Here is a 15552-nt window from a genome sequence, read left to right as displayed (position 1 = left end):
CTGTGGAGTTCACTAATAAGATTGACAAACTGGCCATAATGCAGTTCTAGAGGCATGAAAGCCATGAATGTAGCCAATCATGCGCTATGCCTGTGTGTACAAATAATTTCTGAGGTGCCAGCATTGTGGCCTAGTCAAAGAAAATAAGTGTTCACTTTAAATATGCAAGTTTAATAAATGTGGTATAAAGTTATTTATTTACATTTCTACATTGATAGTGAGAAAAAGAAAAAAAATTCCCTTTTCAGCAGAGTCCTAATTATGCCCTAAGCAAGATATGCTAGTTACACTGCAATGTAGATTACATTACCTATGAACAAGGTGTTGCAAGTTTTGTTTATATAGTAAGAGTATGAAAGGCATTGAAAATGGACAGTTTGTTGGTGGAGGCTAGCAACATCATAGAAGTTTATTGAGTAAATCTGAAATTTCTAGTTACACCCCTAATAACACTGCTTCCTAATTTAACACACACAGACAAACAAAACACTACTGTAACCTTAGCCCGCACATACAACACCACTGTAGCCTTAGCCAAATCCTCATTAACATGCAAAAGGAATAAATGCTAGCATTCATGTCAGGCAAACACTAGTCCAGACTGGAACCATTTGTTTATGTGGATACAGGTACAGAGCAGATTCACTAAGATGAACTTGCAAGGGAACCACTGCAAGGAAGCAGTAGGATTCAGAAAAGTTTGTACTAATTAAGACAAAAAAGTAAGACAAAAGAAGGAAAACACAGACAAATATGCTACAGGCTGAATGGAATAAACTGTGTAAGCATACTGAACAGGCTCACACACACACACACACACACACACACACACACACACACACACACACACACGAAGAGAAACATGAAAGTATGCCCCACATTGGTTCATAGGTTAGTACTAGGCTATTGGCCCTAGGGCCTATACAAGCCTAGCCATAATAGTTCCCTGGTTTTTATATCAGAATATTACTTCCCTGGACCCCTGTCTAGCAGAGCTATTGATGTGATCCCCAGGGTAAATTTTCTATCACCCATCCAATTGTCAAGGTTCCTTTCTTTTGAAGAGGGCCAAGGAGGCACTTTGCTTGACATGTATGGGCAGTCTATTCCAGAGTATGGGCAGTCTCTGGGTCAGGAACATATCTCTCTAGCATATCTTGTTCATTGTGATGATAAGGTTTAGGTCCCTGGAGCGTGTGGCTCTGAGGGATTGGGGTTTCTTTGTGTGGCATGTCCAACAGCTCTGGGTTTGACATGGCCTTGTATGTTAAGCAGAGATCGCCTCTGAGTAGACGACATGCGACAGAGTATAGCTGGAGTTTTTTTAGTCAGTCAGCATAGGGCATCTGCTTTAGACCTGTGATTCTTGGCAAACAATAGGGACAGCAAATAATTATGGTACATTGTTATGCCATTCCTACTATGAAAAGGTTGGTGCAGTCATGGAGGGGGAAGAGGAACACAAAACAAAATGTAGAAGAGGAATAAAAATGAAATGTCTATCAGCACGAAAAAAATATATTTGCTTAACATCCCTGATTTTGCAGCATATTTTGTTCTGTCCTTTGTAAAATTTTTGATTTTCTTGCAAATCACTGAGGATTACAGTCAGTCAGTCAGTAATGCCAGACATTAGAGTTTCATGCTTCTTACTGTTCAGAAAAAATGTAAGTTGATGCAAAACCTGTTGTCCTCTTGACTTTTGTAAATGCATTGTAGTATAACAATTCTGGAAATAACCATCAACAAGATCCTTATTTGTTGTGCTACATAAACTACTTGCAGTGGCCAGATGAATGACCCTTATAAAGTTTCTGCTATTTGCTAGATCCTGAAATTTGCAAATGGCCCACCAGGCTGGAAGGTGACTTACTTAAAGATTAATATTGTATAGTTTTTTTCTTAATTTGTAGCATCTGCAACCCACTATTGACAAAAATATGCAACAGGGTTTAATGAAGTTCATTTTGCTACCTCGTGTAGAACAATATTAATAAATTGATGCAACTGTAGACCTAGGAAATGCATGACCATTAAAACGTAGAATTTGTGATTTCCTTTCACTTCTGTGGTCATAGTGCTATAAAGCCTGTCACTTTGATTGCAGGGACGTCTAGCACAAATATATTAATGTATGGAAGCTTTATGAAAGAGCAGTTGTTTGATGGTGATGATTAGTGGTTGAATTACCTGCTGCATCTCCTAAATAGTTTGTAACAGAGGCCAGGCCTAACCATTGAAATGTTTATGAAAGGCAGCAAAAGGCAAATATTATGACTTGAATGACAGTGAAAAGACTGCTGCACAGTTTAATAAGGGACACTCAGTTTGTGTTCATAAAGGCTGCAATGGTTACGGCACTAGTTATCATGACTTGATAAGATTATATAACAGTTATGATAGAGCAGTTGTTAAATAATGACGACGAGTATGCAGATGTGAACATTGATAACAGCTTTAAGTCTTTTAACATTGTGTGCATGGCCCTTATGGAGATGTACACAGCAGCTAGTATTAGTGAGTAAGTATTTGACTTTCTCATGGTTAAAAATCCCAGGAGAGCTACTTTTTTGGAATTCCTAAATTGCAGGTCAATATTATGATACCTCCATTTAGACCCATAGCACAGCAGGTTCTAAACCTGAACCTTCAGGTATGTTAACAAAGCATTATTTAAATCCTCTTCTTAAAAAGAGAGTACTACTCAACCATTTAAGTTACACCCATGTGTGTGTACACGCACACATGCACGCACACACATACACACACACACACACACACACACACACACACACACACACACACACACACACACACACACACACACACACATCCACGTATGTATATTTGGGTACAGTGTATTTGGTAGACAACTCATACAGTAGAATCACAATTAATTGAAAATAAAAGTAGAACACACATTTGGTATAATAATTATTTGGTAGAGTTAAATTAGTCACATGTATGTAGTAGTGTTTTTAAGTTGAATCCTGGGTAGCAATGCAAATTAAAATACGGGTACAGAATGAGTCGCAGTGCTAGACTGTTTATGAATACTGGCCATTAGCACTGAAGTATTTAGTGGTTACAGTTCCTGCAGTAGTCCATATTCTAGTTGCATCATAAAACTATCAAATACTTTTAATGTAATCTTAACACGGAAAAGTAGAAAATGTCTACCTGTAACTATAAAACTGTAAAACAGGCTGAACAAGGAGAAAATTACAGTTAGTTGCCTGTTGGGTGCCAGGATCTGCCACATAACGCATGCATTCAAGTCACTCCACAACAGGTACAAATATGACTCTGTCATTGTCCATGTTGGAGTGAATGAATTGAGACATACCTCCCTGGACTACATGAAAAGAGACATGAAAGAGCTCTCAGATCATGTAGCCCAGGCAGGCATGACCCTACCCCTGAGCAGCGTCCTGCCATCGCCCAGAATGATACCACAGTATAAGGACAAAATGATTGACTTCAACAATTGATTAAGTTTCTGGTGTCATTCAAAGGGGATCCAGTATCTGTCTGCCTGGGACGACATGATCGACAGACCAGGATGCTTTGCCAAAGATGGTCTGCACTTGTCGCCCCTGGGATTCAGGTTACTGACTAAGGCTCTTGCCACCCTTATAGTGCCTATTTTAGGCAAGGTTCAAAGGACAAAACCACCACCATAACAGGTACAAGCATGCAAAATCTGAAGGTAATGCTACTCAATGCTAGAAGTCTAAACCTCAAGATGCACTCTCACGAGGTTCTCCTAAAAATGGAGAACATCAATATCTGTGGGATTCCTTTGTGTGGCATGTCCAACAGAACAGACCATAAGCTAATCACCCTTAACATCCACCCCCCCCCGTTTAAGGAAACCTCCGTAAAAAAACTTCTCCAAAGCCAACTTCATGCTTTTCAAGTCAGAAGTAACAAACTTCATGACACCCATGCAGATGGGAACTGGAAGTTCAACTGCTGAATCCTACACTAAGGTGCTGCATGAGCACATTCACTAGTGCATGGACTGAGCCATCCCAAATAGAACCAAGATGCTGTCCTCTAAAAAAAGGAAGCTAATCTAGTGGTCCCCTGCCATAAACAAGCTGTACAACAGAAAGAAGAAACTATTGTAGAAAAGAGGAAGAACCCAGGATTAAAAAAACTCTCTCAACAGCCTCAGTAGAAAGCTGAGATCCCTCATAAAATCTTCCAAAGCTAGTTACGAAAACAAAATTGCCAAAGATTCCAAAGACAACCACAAGGCATTCTATAACTATGCCAAGAATCTAAATGGCAGTACTCAGATCTGGTCTGAGCTACAGCAGAATGGTACTAGATACACTGATCCCAAGGATATTGCCAATATCCTGGCAGATAGATTCAGTGCCAACTTCACCCCCCACTCACCCTCTAAAGGGCCCATCTCAATACCAAAAGAATGCCAAATTCTGGTAATCACGGCCACTCAGGTAAAAACTGCACTCTCCAAAGCCAAGAATACAGCATCCATGAGACCAGATGACATCACGGGCTGTGTACTCCATGAACTACAAAATGAAATGGCACCTCACCTATGTGTCATGTTTAATCATAGCCTCACCTCAGGCTTCGTGCCCACAGAGTGGCGCACAGCTACAGTCATCCCACTCCACAATGGGAGATCCACTTTGGATCACGGGAACTATCGTCCCATTAGTCTGATGAGCCTGATCTATAAGGCCATGGAGAGGATTATCATGGAACTTATAAACAAAGACACTGGCAAGTTTCAAACACTGGACCCCAACCAGTTTGGGTTCGTGAAGTGCCGATCTTGCCTCCTGAACTTGATCAACTTCTTTGAATCAGTCTCCAGAGCCGTGGACGAGGGTAAGGTGGTTCACACAGCCTACTTGGACCTCGCCAAGGCCTTTGACACTATCCCCCACTCTGGAATCATAGATGAACTTACTAAACCGAGCATTAATCCTTACATCACTTGATGGGTTGCAAACTGGCTTACTCACAGAACACACACTGTAAAAGTAGCCGACTCCAAATCCAGCTCCAGACAAGTGACAAGTGGTGTACCACAGGGTTCTTTCCTGGGACCACTCTTGCTTGGCATCTACTTCTCTGAAGTACAGGCCAACACTAAGGGACTCTGGCTTACAAAGTTCACAGATGACTGCAAGCTGGGAGCCATTACTGAATCCCCAAATGATGTAGATATACTACAAAAGGGCCTTACCAAAACAGATGCCTGGTGCCAGAGCCATGGGCTCAAGCTAAATGCTAAAACATGTATAGTTGTCCCCTTTGGGAAAAAACACGTTCCTGTGAACTACCACATAGGTGGTAGTACACTAAACACCAAAAGTGTGATAAGAGACCTAGGGACACAGGTGGACAGTGGTCTCACCTTTGATAACCACATAGCTACAATAGTTAGAAAATCCTTCTACATGGCACACCTCATCACTAAGGGATTTTCATCCAGAAAAAAAGGAGGTCATTGTCCCTCTGTACTCATCCCTCATTAGACTCATTATAGAATACAATGCCCCATTTGGAAAGTACCTCACAAGACATCTGCAACAACTAGAAAGGCACAGAAATACCTCACAAAAAGAATCACAGGCCTAATGCAGATGCCTTATGCTGACCATGTAAAGAAACTCCAGCTATACTCTGTTGCATATCGCCTACTCAGAGGCGATCCCAGCCTAACATACGAGGCCATGTCAAACCCAGAGTTGTTGGACATGCTGCACTTAAAGAAATCCCAATCCCTTCAAACCACACACTCCAGGGAACTTAACCTTGTCATCATGATGAATAGAACATGCTGGATGGATAGGTTCCTGACCCCGAGACTCCCCATACTCTGGAATAGGCTGCCCATACATGTCAGGCAGAGTGCCTCAATGGCTGTCTTCAAGAGGAACCTTGACGATTGGATGGGAGATAGGAAATTCATCCCAGAGATCACATCAGTAGCCCTGCTAGACAGGGGTCCAGGAAAGTAAATATTTGTGGGAAGCAATAGCCAGGAAATCGTTATGGCTAACCTTGTATAGCCCCTAGTACCTACCTATGAACCTATAATTTATCCAGCTTCTGTACTGTTTTTAATAGATAAGATATACTAAAATGTAGTTTATAATTGAGATATTTTGTATATTGGTAGCATGCAGGCTATACTGTAATGTTTTTGAAATGTTATATTTATTTCTGAGCTACATGAGCAGAGAAAGAAATGGATTCCTGTTGAAAGTGTAAGAACCACAACCATAGTCCTCAGAACAGGCAGGGTAATAGTATGAAAAGCAAAAGCCCAGGGTTGTAGCACCTTAGATCATTCCCCTTAGTCTGAGGTACAGCAATCTCTGAGTCAGTGTACATAAGTACCAGAGGTTTAGAGGGGAGTCTGGGAGGTAAAGCTAACTGCAAAATTGCTTTAATGGTAGAACAGTGTGTTTCAAAATTCTCTGTTTTCTTTCCTAAACTGCACTTTACTTTTTGTACTTTTGGGGCTGCAAGTTTCAGGTCTTGGAGTTATGATAGGGAGCCAAAGGAATGACAAATGTTACTACTTCCCATGTACTAGTTTTTTATTACCTTTGTTTGGGAACCTTGCAAAGCTCTTGAAGCATTTGTCTGTATTCAAGGAAAAGTTTATTTCACTTTATGGTCAGGTGGTCCTTAAGAATTAAAGAGCATAAAAATGGAATGTATAGATGTCGACCAAATTATGCACACTGTAGATCAGTCTTATCTTCCAGAGGAATGTTACCAGAATGGGTTAAGATTCAGATTCAGTGTTGCCAGTCATTTTCTTTTAAGAACTTTAAGGTTGCCAGCCCGGCGCCCAACCTTCCACAGAAGGCACATACACCTAGGGCCAATTTAGAGTCCACCTACAGCATGTCTTTGGGGTGTGGGAGGAAACTGGAGCACCCGGAGGAAACCCATGTGACCACAGGGATGACATGCAGAGTCCACACAGAAGGCACCCCAGCCGAGGATTGAACCAGAGAACCTCTTGCTGTGAGGCAGCAATGCTAACCGCTGCACCACCATGGCTGCCTTTCAAAGGATATTTAAGAATAAGCATTTAAAATATTAAATATTTATAGCCAAATGATCAATATGAAGAAACTTCAATATGTTCCACTATGTACATGCTAAATGTAAGATTTCCAGTTCTGTTTTATACTTACTGTAATATTTTTCATAGAATATGTTGGATGGCAACTACCTTAACTTTCTCTTGCTTTTCCTGCTTAGACTCAATTTGCAGATTAATGTCCTTCAAAAAGTTGCAGATCATTGTGATATCATAAACTTCTTTAAATGTGATTATGAACTATTTATATTCAGCTGTTGGAAAATCACTGTGTTTATGTCAATAAAAGCAGTTCTACTCCATCATTATTTATTTATTTTTTATTTATTTTTGCTCATCACAGTTAGGTCACGATGGTGCCACTCCAGAGAGCTGCTGGCTTGTAGAAGAACTGTCGGTAGCTGTCCCTACCAAAGGCATTATGTATGTATTCCCTTGTAAGTGCTGGCTAGCCAAAGACAGAGGTGATGGTCTCACTGCACGTGTCTTCAATGTTCTAGATGCTGATGCCATTAACATTGATCGCAAGGTAAGTCACAGAATTGTGGCATTTTTATGAATAGTACTACCATTTTGGACTGAGTAATACACTTGAAATTTGACAACATATTGTGCAATAAGGCAGTTAGACAAAGTAAGAATAATGCCACTACTACTTACTTAAGTCACAATGACATGCATCTGGAGTATTTCTCTCCAGGCCGCCACTGAAAACTTTCTTTGTTCCAAGTCGGACTTTCCCGGTAAACAAATGTTAAATAAATAAATAAAATAAAATAAATACTGTAGGCACTAGCCACAATACAAAATAGCTAGTTTTAAGATAATTCAGTTTGCATGATTTTTAAACTCGAAGATATCTTATTTGGCATAGATTCATTAGCTTTTTCTGAATGGTACTATAAAGGCCTAGATTCCAAGATGATAGGACAACATTGCTGACAACTGGTGATAAAAGAGAATCTCTTGTCAAATAACTTAAACAAGTACATGACTTAGAGTCATTGGACTCCATGTGTTCTACCATCCTGAAACTAAGTACATGCAACCCATATACCGGCCCAAATTAAATTTAAACTTGCCCACAGAGTTTTTAGCATATATTTGTTAATACATTTCAACTAGGTACTCTTCTCATACTTTGTTGTGCTCTTTTTTTTCTGAGAATTGTCCTCCCTTAACCTAAATTGCACATGTATTAAATTTAAACTATGTTCTGTGTTACACAGTCCTAAACTGTCATATAAAAAAACTAAATAGTAAAAAAAAACTGAAGTCCAATGTCCAAAGTTTAATAAAAACAAAGAAGCACAAAATAACAAGGCAGAGCTTTTGAGTTCAAGACTCTTCTTCAATGCGTACCATAGACTGTGTATGTTACTCTTATATTTGACACCAGCCAATAAACAGAAAAGAAATAGTCATATGACAATAAGTCATGTGAACTAGAACATATGACCATAAATAACTCACAGAATAAGAAGTAGCATTTTACAAGATATATAAAATCATAAAATATCACGCTTTATTTTTAGTATTGGTTTCAAACTATTGCTAGAATTTAAATCTGGTAACTTATCAGCCCTAAAAAAGTTTATCCATTTGTATTCCATATACTCGGTCTTTGTCACTAGATCTCCTCCACATATATCCTGGGGTACATTTTGTAATATCCTAAACTTAAGTTTATGTTCTTAACCATAGATGGTAATATGCTTTGCCAAAGCATTAGTTTCAATACCTCTCCAAATATCGGATAGGTGAGCACATATCCTTTCTTTTAGTTTCATATTAGTTTTCCCTATGTAGAAACTTTCACAGCAAATGCAGTTAGCAAAATAGACAACATTTGAAGTATTACAAGTTCTTGAAGCTTTAAACGTAAACAACTTATGACTTATTGGATGCTCAAAATAAAGCTCTGTATTAATATCTTTACAATATATGCAGTTATGGCAAGGAACAGTGCCAGGTTTCTTCATATGCAAATAATTCCTATTCATATATAGATCTTTATAACATAAATATTGTTTTAGATTCTTTTCCCATTTATAAACAAATTTTGGTCTGGCTCCCACAAGAATAAAGATCTCAGGATTAGTACTTAATATACTCCATTTTTTTTCAGTAACTTGTCGAATCAAGCTTGTATGCCTATTATATCGCATTATATAGCCTAAGCTATAATTATTAATATTATTTCTTACAGAAGCTTCACAAGTCTGGGTATAGATATATGGTCTAGCTAAGCTATGCTTTTCTTTTTTAACTAGTTCCTTAGTATGTTCAGTAAGTTTGGGATCATAACGTCTACTTAAAAAGTAATCAGCCGTATTATTAATCTCAGATAGAAGCCTTTCTTCTCTAATGCATAACCTGCTGGCCATTAAAAACTGACTTTTTACAACCCCCTTGTATACATGTCTTGGATGCATACTTTCTGAATGTACATACCTAACATTTTTCCTATGAATAATAGTATTAAAGCCTATGTTATTAGTAATAACTATTATATCTAGAAAAGTGATTGCATCGTATCAGCAATGAACATCAAATGATAGAAAATTAGCATTAACATGTAAAAAGTCAACAAAATAGTTTTAAACTATCAGCATCACCTCACCATAATAAAAACACATCATCAACATAGCATTTAAAAAATACTAAACATTCATTCCTAAAAGAATCATTAGTGCTAAATAAGAATTTCTCTTCCTATCTACTCAACACAGGGTTGGCATATGTGTTAGCTACGGGACTGCCCATGGCAAATCCCAATTTCTGATGGTAGAACATTGTTATTTAATACAATATCAAGCATAGAGCACTACATTTGAATTTTCAAATTAGATAAACCACTATGCCTAGATTAAAATTCTCTGATTGATTCTAACCCATAGTCATTCAGAATGACCATAAATAATTACTTTATAGCCATGGTTAAAGCTTACTACAATCTTTGGCATGTGACCAGTCCCTTAGACTATTTAAAAAATCTTTGGTATCTCTAATATAACTTTTACTTATACTCAGTAGTGGGGCAGGCTGTTTAAATATTTAGAAAGAGCTGTAATAATCCACTTACTGCCAGAAACAATCAGTCTCATAGGTGGTGTAGTAAGGCTATTGTGAATTTTTGGGAGGCCATAAAGTATTGGAATTACTGGATTCACTAAGTATAAATAGTTATACATTTCTCTACTTATAAGGCCCTCCATTAAAGAGTCATAAAGGTTGCTCTTAACCCTATTAACAACTTTAGTCCCAAAACTACTATTTATTTCAGTGAAAGTAGTGCTATCAGCTAAAAAGTCAAACATCCATTTCTTATATTGCTGAACATCCATCAGAACAAATTTACCACTTCTGTCTGCTTGTTTTATGATTATGTTATTATCACAGCAAAAATTATACAAAGCTTCACGTTCATCAGTATTCAGATTTAAAGAAGCGTATAGCCATTTCTCTTTTTAAAGAACAAGTCATGCAATTCCTGTTTACATAGTGTATAAAATGCTTTTTCCGTAGGAGTGCTTATGGGTACAAATGTACTACCATGTTTCAAACAATCACTCTCATGATCTGTAGTATTTTTATAAGTCAACTTAAGATCAACTCCTGTGACAAACAGATGCAGTTCAGTTAACATTTCTTTAAAATCACCCTCAGATGAGGAATAAAAGAAATTTCTTTATTAAGCACATTCAGTTCAGCTGAATTAAGGACATAATTATATAAATTAATTACATTATTTATGTTTTTAGCTTCTTATTTTTCAGTGGCAACCTTGCCGAGCCTGCCTTGACTAAGTTCTGTGGCTCTGTCTGAGTCATTGTCATTTCTGTTTCCACCTCCATTCGATTCCTCTTTCAACATTTGCTCCGGCCCCTGGACTTCTCTCTGATATGAACCAGATGTTCCAGTTAAAAGCGTGTTTTTGCTAAAAAAAACATTCTTTTTGTTGTTAATTAGGCCATTTTCATCTGGTAAAGGTTTTGCTCCTGTTGTCTGCATGCTTAACACAGAACTACTACAAGACTCACTTACTGAATTATTAGACTCTTTTATTCGGTCTCTTATAGTGTTCTGTGATGAGTTCTCTAAAGTGAAGTTGTCCAAATCACAGACAGCTTCAGTGCTCTTCACTTGAACTAAAGGTGAAAATGGATCGTGCTCATTCATTTTAAACACATTGACCGAGAGTTTTACACTGCCAGAGACAGGAGTTGCTGTGCTTTAGAGCTTCTTGGCCAATCAAAAATGTTTTTGTTTTTAAAGTCAGTAATTTCACGGAGCAGTTTGCGCTTTTTTACAGCAACCAGTTTACCCTCATAAACTCTTAGTCACTCTAGCATTTGATTGAATCCACTAGAGATATGTTTAAAGTTTTCTGAGCTGATAAGTTTATCTTCTAAGGCTTCAGTCTCCGCTACTAGCTCATCTTCATGCTTTGCAAAAAGTTCATTCATCAGGCGCATATAGTTTGTGCCTAATTCTAAATTCAACTCTTGCCATTTAAGTAATAGACCAGGGTATTTATTGACATTGGTGGGCAATTTTGTAATTCTTAGCCCCCTAGGCACTATCCCAAGACCTAAATACACACTAAAGCTCAACCTTTGCCATTGCATTCTTTTAACTGTCTCAGTCTTATTTTTAAGTATTTTCATATTTTTGAGCAACTCATCAATTTCAGTGTTGGTGTTACTTACAGTCACTGTCTCAGCAGTCCCAACATGTAGCCTCAGCAAAGACCTGAGGAGTTTGTTTTTGCTGTCATATAAAAAAATCACTGCAAAAGCCTTTATCAGTAATAATCAAGTCCCATCTTGACCTGTCCTATTGTAAAATGCAGAGACCTAGTACTAGCACTTTTCTTTTTAGTCTTTGCATGTAGGTTGGTTCCATTCTGGTATCTCTTTTGGTCAGATATCAATCCTTTCTAACTTATTATTCACCTTCTTAGCAATGTAGATAATGTACTGCATTTTCAAACTGCAAGATAGGATGCTCGAGTGATATGTACAGGGGAATCACTACATGTGAGTTCTGGTATATATAAATCATCGGAGGCAATCAATTGTCCTCTTGACATTTTAAAACAAACTCTGTAAATAGTTAAACACAATATGGACTATTACACCAAAAGGAAAATAAATTGTTTGTCAAACACAGTGGTTCATTAGATGTTAGAAATAAAAACCGAACATGATTGTACATTCTTTAAAAAGCACAAAAAATAATTGCACTCTCAATTTCTGTGGTTTTAAAGTATACAAAATAAAGTTCAGTTTGAACTTGTAACATAGAACAACCAGCTATATTTAGCAAAGCTATTCACACATATTATCTATTTGATTCACAAAAGATCATTGAATAAAAATACCCAATATTTTGCTTTTATGAACAGTCTTAATGTCTTCAGAGTTATTCCCTGTGAAACCTTTCACTGTCTTGTACTTCCCCCATGCCATAATGAAACATTTTGCCAGTTAATCACAAATCATTTTCTGATTCTGCCAGTGTGTTTAGTCAGCAGATATTTAACATTTCTATATGATTAAGTCTGAAAGCGATGCTAGACATTATTTGACATTGTATACCTAACACACCAACACTTTTCAGACAAGTGTATCACATATATAAATGGAAAATAGCAACAGTCTCAGGGTAGATCCCCGAGTAGCACTTTCTTTTGTTGGAAACCATGCAGTCATGATGCCATTAAAGTTGGATTCCTATAGCCCTGACAATCAGCCATTTACTTAACCATTTATTGACTATTTTGCTTACAATCATTCATTCCCCAACTCTGATTTCTATAGGTTCCTGCACCAATTCACCTCTCTGATCCATGGGGGGGGGGGGGGAGACAGACATTCCAGCATTAGGCAAAAATCCTTTGGCTCAGGTAGCCCAATCAGTCTGTCTGAAATTCTGCAGTGAAATTGGGTGACCAGACATATGTGTTAACCCTAACCCTAACACTATCACTGTCCCTAACTTCAGCCCTGCACATTAGGGTACTAAACACACTTTCCACAACAGTAATAGTAAACAGGACATAGAGAAGATACACAACACTATCCCCCCCAACACACACACACACACACACACACACACACACACACACACACACACACACACACACACACACACACTAGTATATATAGTTAGGGGGTTGGGGGCAGGGGGGGCATAGCCCCCCACTTAATTTGGTTTTATGTTGTCTGATTTTGTTTTACATTATTTGGTAAAAGCCAACTAGGTGGGGGGCTACGCCCCCACTCCACCCCCCTTACTATATATACTAACACCAGGATCGCACTACAGTGGGGAAAAGGAAATATACCTTTGATTTGCCTTATTGTACTACTTGTCTGTGAAATGTGTTTTAGGTGAAATGAACTTTAGGTGAAATAAGTTTTAGGTGAAGTGATACGTACCTATATATATATATATATATATATATATATATATATATATATATATATATATATATATATATATATAATGTGTGTGTGTGTGTGTGTGTGTGTGTGTGTGTGTACTTGTCATAATGAGATGCTGACAATGCTACTACCCTGTTATCATGGCCAGCACAAGTACACATTGAAACACTGCCATTCTGATGTTGCTGTGAAGACTGTCAACAAATAAACTTGACAGCTTTGAACATGCCTAGGAGCTCTCAAGCACATAATGTACATTGAAAGACAGCAAATTTCAATGATATGAAGCCATACAGCTAACAAAAAGAAATGAGGTATTCCTGCTCATTGACACTAAGACCACATCACATACTCACAAGGCACACTAACCTCAACAATAATGATCCAGCAACACCCCCCCCCCCTTGCCGCAGATTATAAGAGACGAGTAGACTGTTATCCTTTGTTTCCTAGGCCAAATATCACATGCATAGGATATGCTGGCTTGCTACCATTAAAAAAATCAATACTGTTACTGATAAAGCCATTCTGCTCAGCATTATGCTAGACATCAACAAACATCTACCATGTGTTACTAGTAACAAACTATAACTATTTTTCATCTTCCTTAATAAACTCATTTACTTTATTCTGATGATATTGTGCATTTTTTTCTCTAATTACTCTCTTTCCTCTCTGCAGTATAAACTATAAACTACAGCTTGACTTCCATTCATGTTTAGCTTCAGTTAATAACAAAAAGAAATCTAAACTCATCCAAGACAAATTCTATGCTAGTTGGCCCTATTAAAAAGTCTCTAAGATGTCAATTTCACAACAGATTACGGATCTCACCTTTTCATTCAGCATTAGGAATATTGTTCAAATCATCCCTAAGGGCGGCCACGGTGGTGCAGTGGTTAGCATTGCCACCTCACAGCAAGAGGTTCTCCGGTTCGATCCTCGGCTGGGGTGCCTTCTGTGCGGAGTCTGCATATCCTCCCTGTGGTCGCGTGGGTTTCCTCCGGGTGCTCCGGTTTCCTCCCACATCCTAAAGACATGCTGTAGGTGGATTGGACACTCTAAATTGGCCCTAGGTGTGAGTGCATGCATGTGTGTGCCTTCTGTGGAAGGTTGGGCACCGGGCTGGCAACTCGACACTGTAAAACTCCACTGCCAATCATGAGCGGACAGGTGATCGCTGTGGTGACCCCTAACCAGGAAAAGCCAAAAGAAGAAGAAGAAGTTCAAATCACCCCTAAACTTTCAGCTCCACCTAGAAGAAAACAAAAAAGAACGTTATCTTCCTTTCATTCCTCTTTGATGAAGGTGCGTTAGCTGAAATAAAAAGACTGCTATGGAAGAAAGATAAGGGTATAGTGAAAGGTAAAAAGGTAAAGAAATAATAAGGAAATCATGTTAATATGATGAGTGTGATTCTGATGATATGTAAAGTGCAAATATTGTTAATGTGAAATGTGTATATAAAAGGCAACCCTACTCTTTTGATAAGTGCAGTGGGATCTTTTACATCCACATGAGCTACCACCACCTCAGGCAGATGGGAGCATGATTAACATCTCATGGGAAGGATGACAAACACACACACGCAGGTTTACAGCACCCCCTAATGCTGCACCATACTGCCAGCAACTTGAAAATTAATGTAATCAACTGGAGTGGAAATAGAACCTACAATCTTCTGATCTTCCAGTATCAAAAACATGATACGCAACCAAAAGCAAGACTGAGAGAATATATCAGAAAGTATTTTACATAATAGAAGTCAAGGTGAACAGATACCTCTGTTCTTCCTGCACATTAGTGCAGTATAAAATGAAACCTCAGCAAAACTGCAGAATGCCTTAATGTTCTAGTTATTCAAAAATAAATGAATTTAAGTAAACTAGTCTGGGCTGAAAAAGCATTGGAGAAGCATCAGATTTATGTTGCTTTTATTACTTAAGGTGAAGAGCTAACAAAACAACAGACTCCACATACACCAGTGGTCAA

At 38.1% G+C, this 15552-nt stretch overlaps 1 protein-coding gene across 3 annotated transcripts in view; it reads left to right on the top strand.

The window, feature by feature from the left end:
• The window catches only part of LOXHD1 (lipoxygenase homology PLAT domains 1), a 2432812-nt gene that overhangs the window by 1922686 nt on the left and 494574 nt on the right, over positions 1-15552 (top strand). For all 3 annotated transcript variants that reach the window (XM_044082024.1, XM_044082018.1, XM_044082011.1), the window contains one exon: positions 7452-7637. In XM_044082024.1, coding sequence (XP_043937959.1) covers positions 7452-7637 — 186 coding nt within the window. The remainder of the gene's footprint in view (positions 1-7451; positions 7638-15552) is intronic.

This window comes from Protopterus annectens, chromosome 1.part1, assembly GCF_019279795.1.
Source record: "Protopterus annectens isolate FY-2018-M chromosome 1.part1, PAN1.0, whole genome shotgun sequence".
In the NCBI taxonomy this organism is placed as follows: domain Eukaryota; kingdom Metazoa; phylum Chordata; order Ceratodontiformes; family Protopteridae; genus Protopterus; species Protopterus annectens.
Note: the sequence above shows the minus strand (reverse complement) of the source record. Positions and strands in the feature narration are given on the sequence as shown.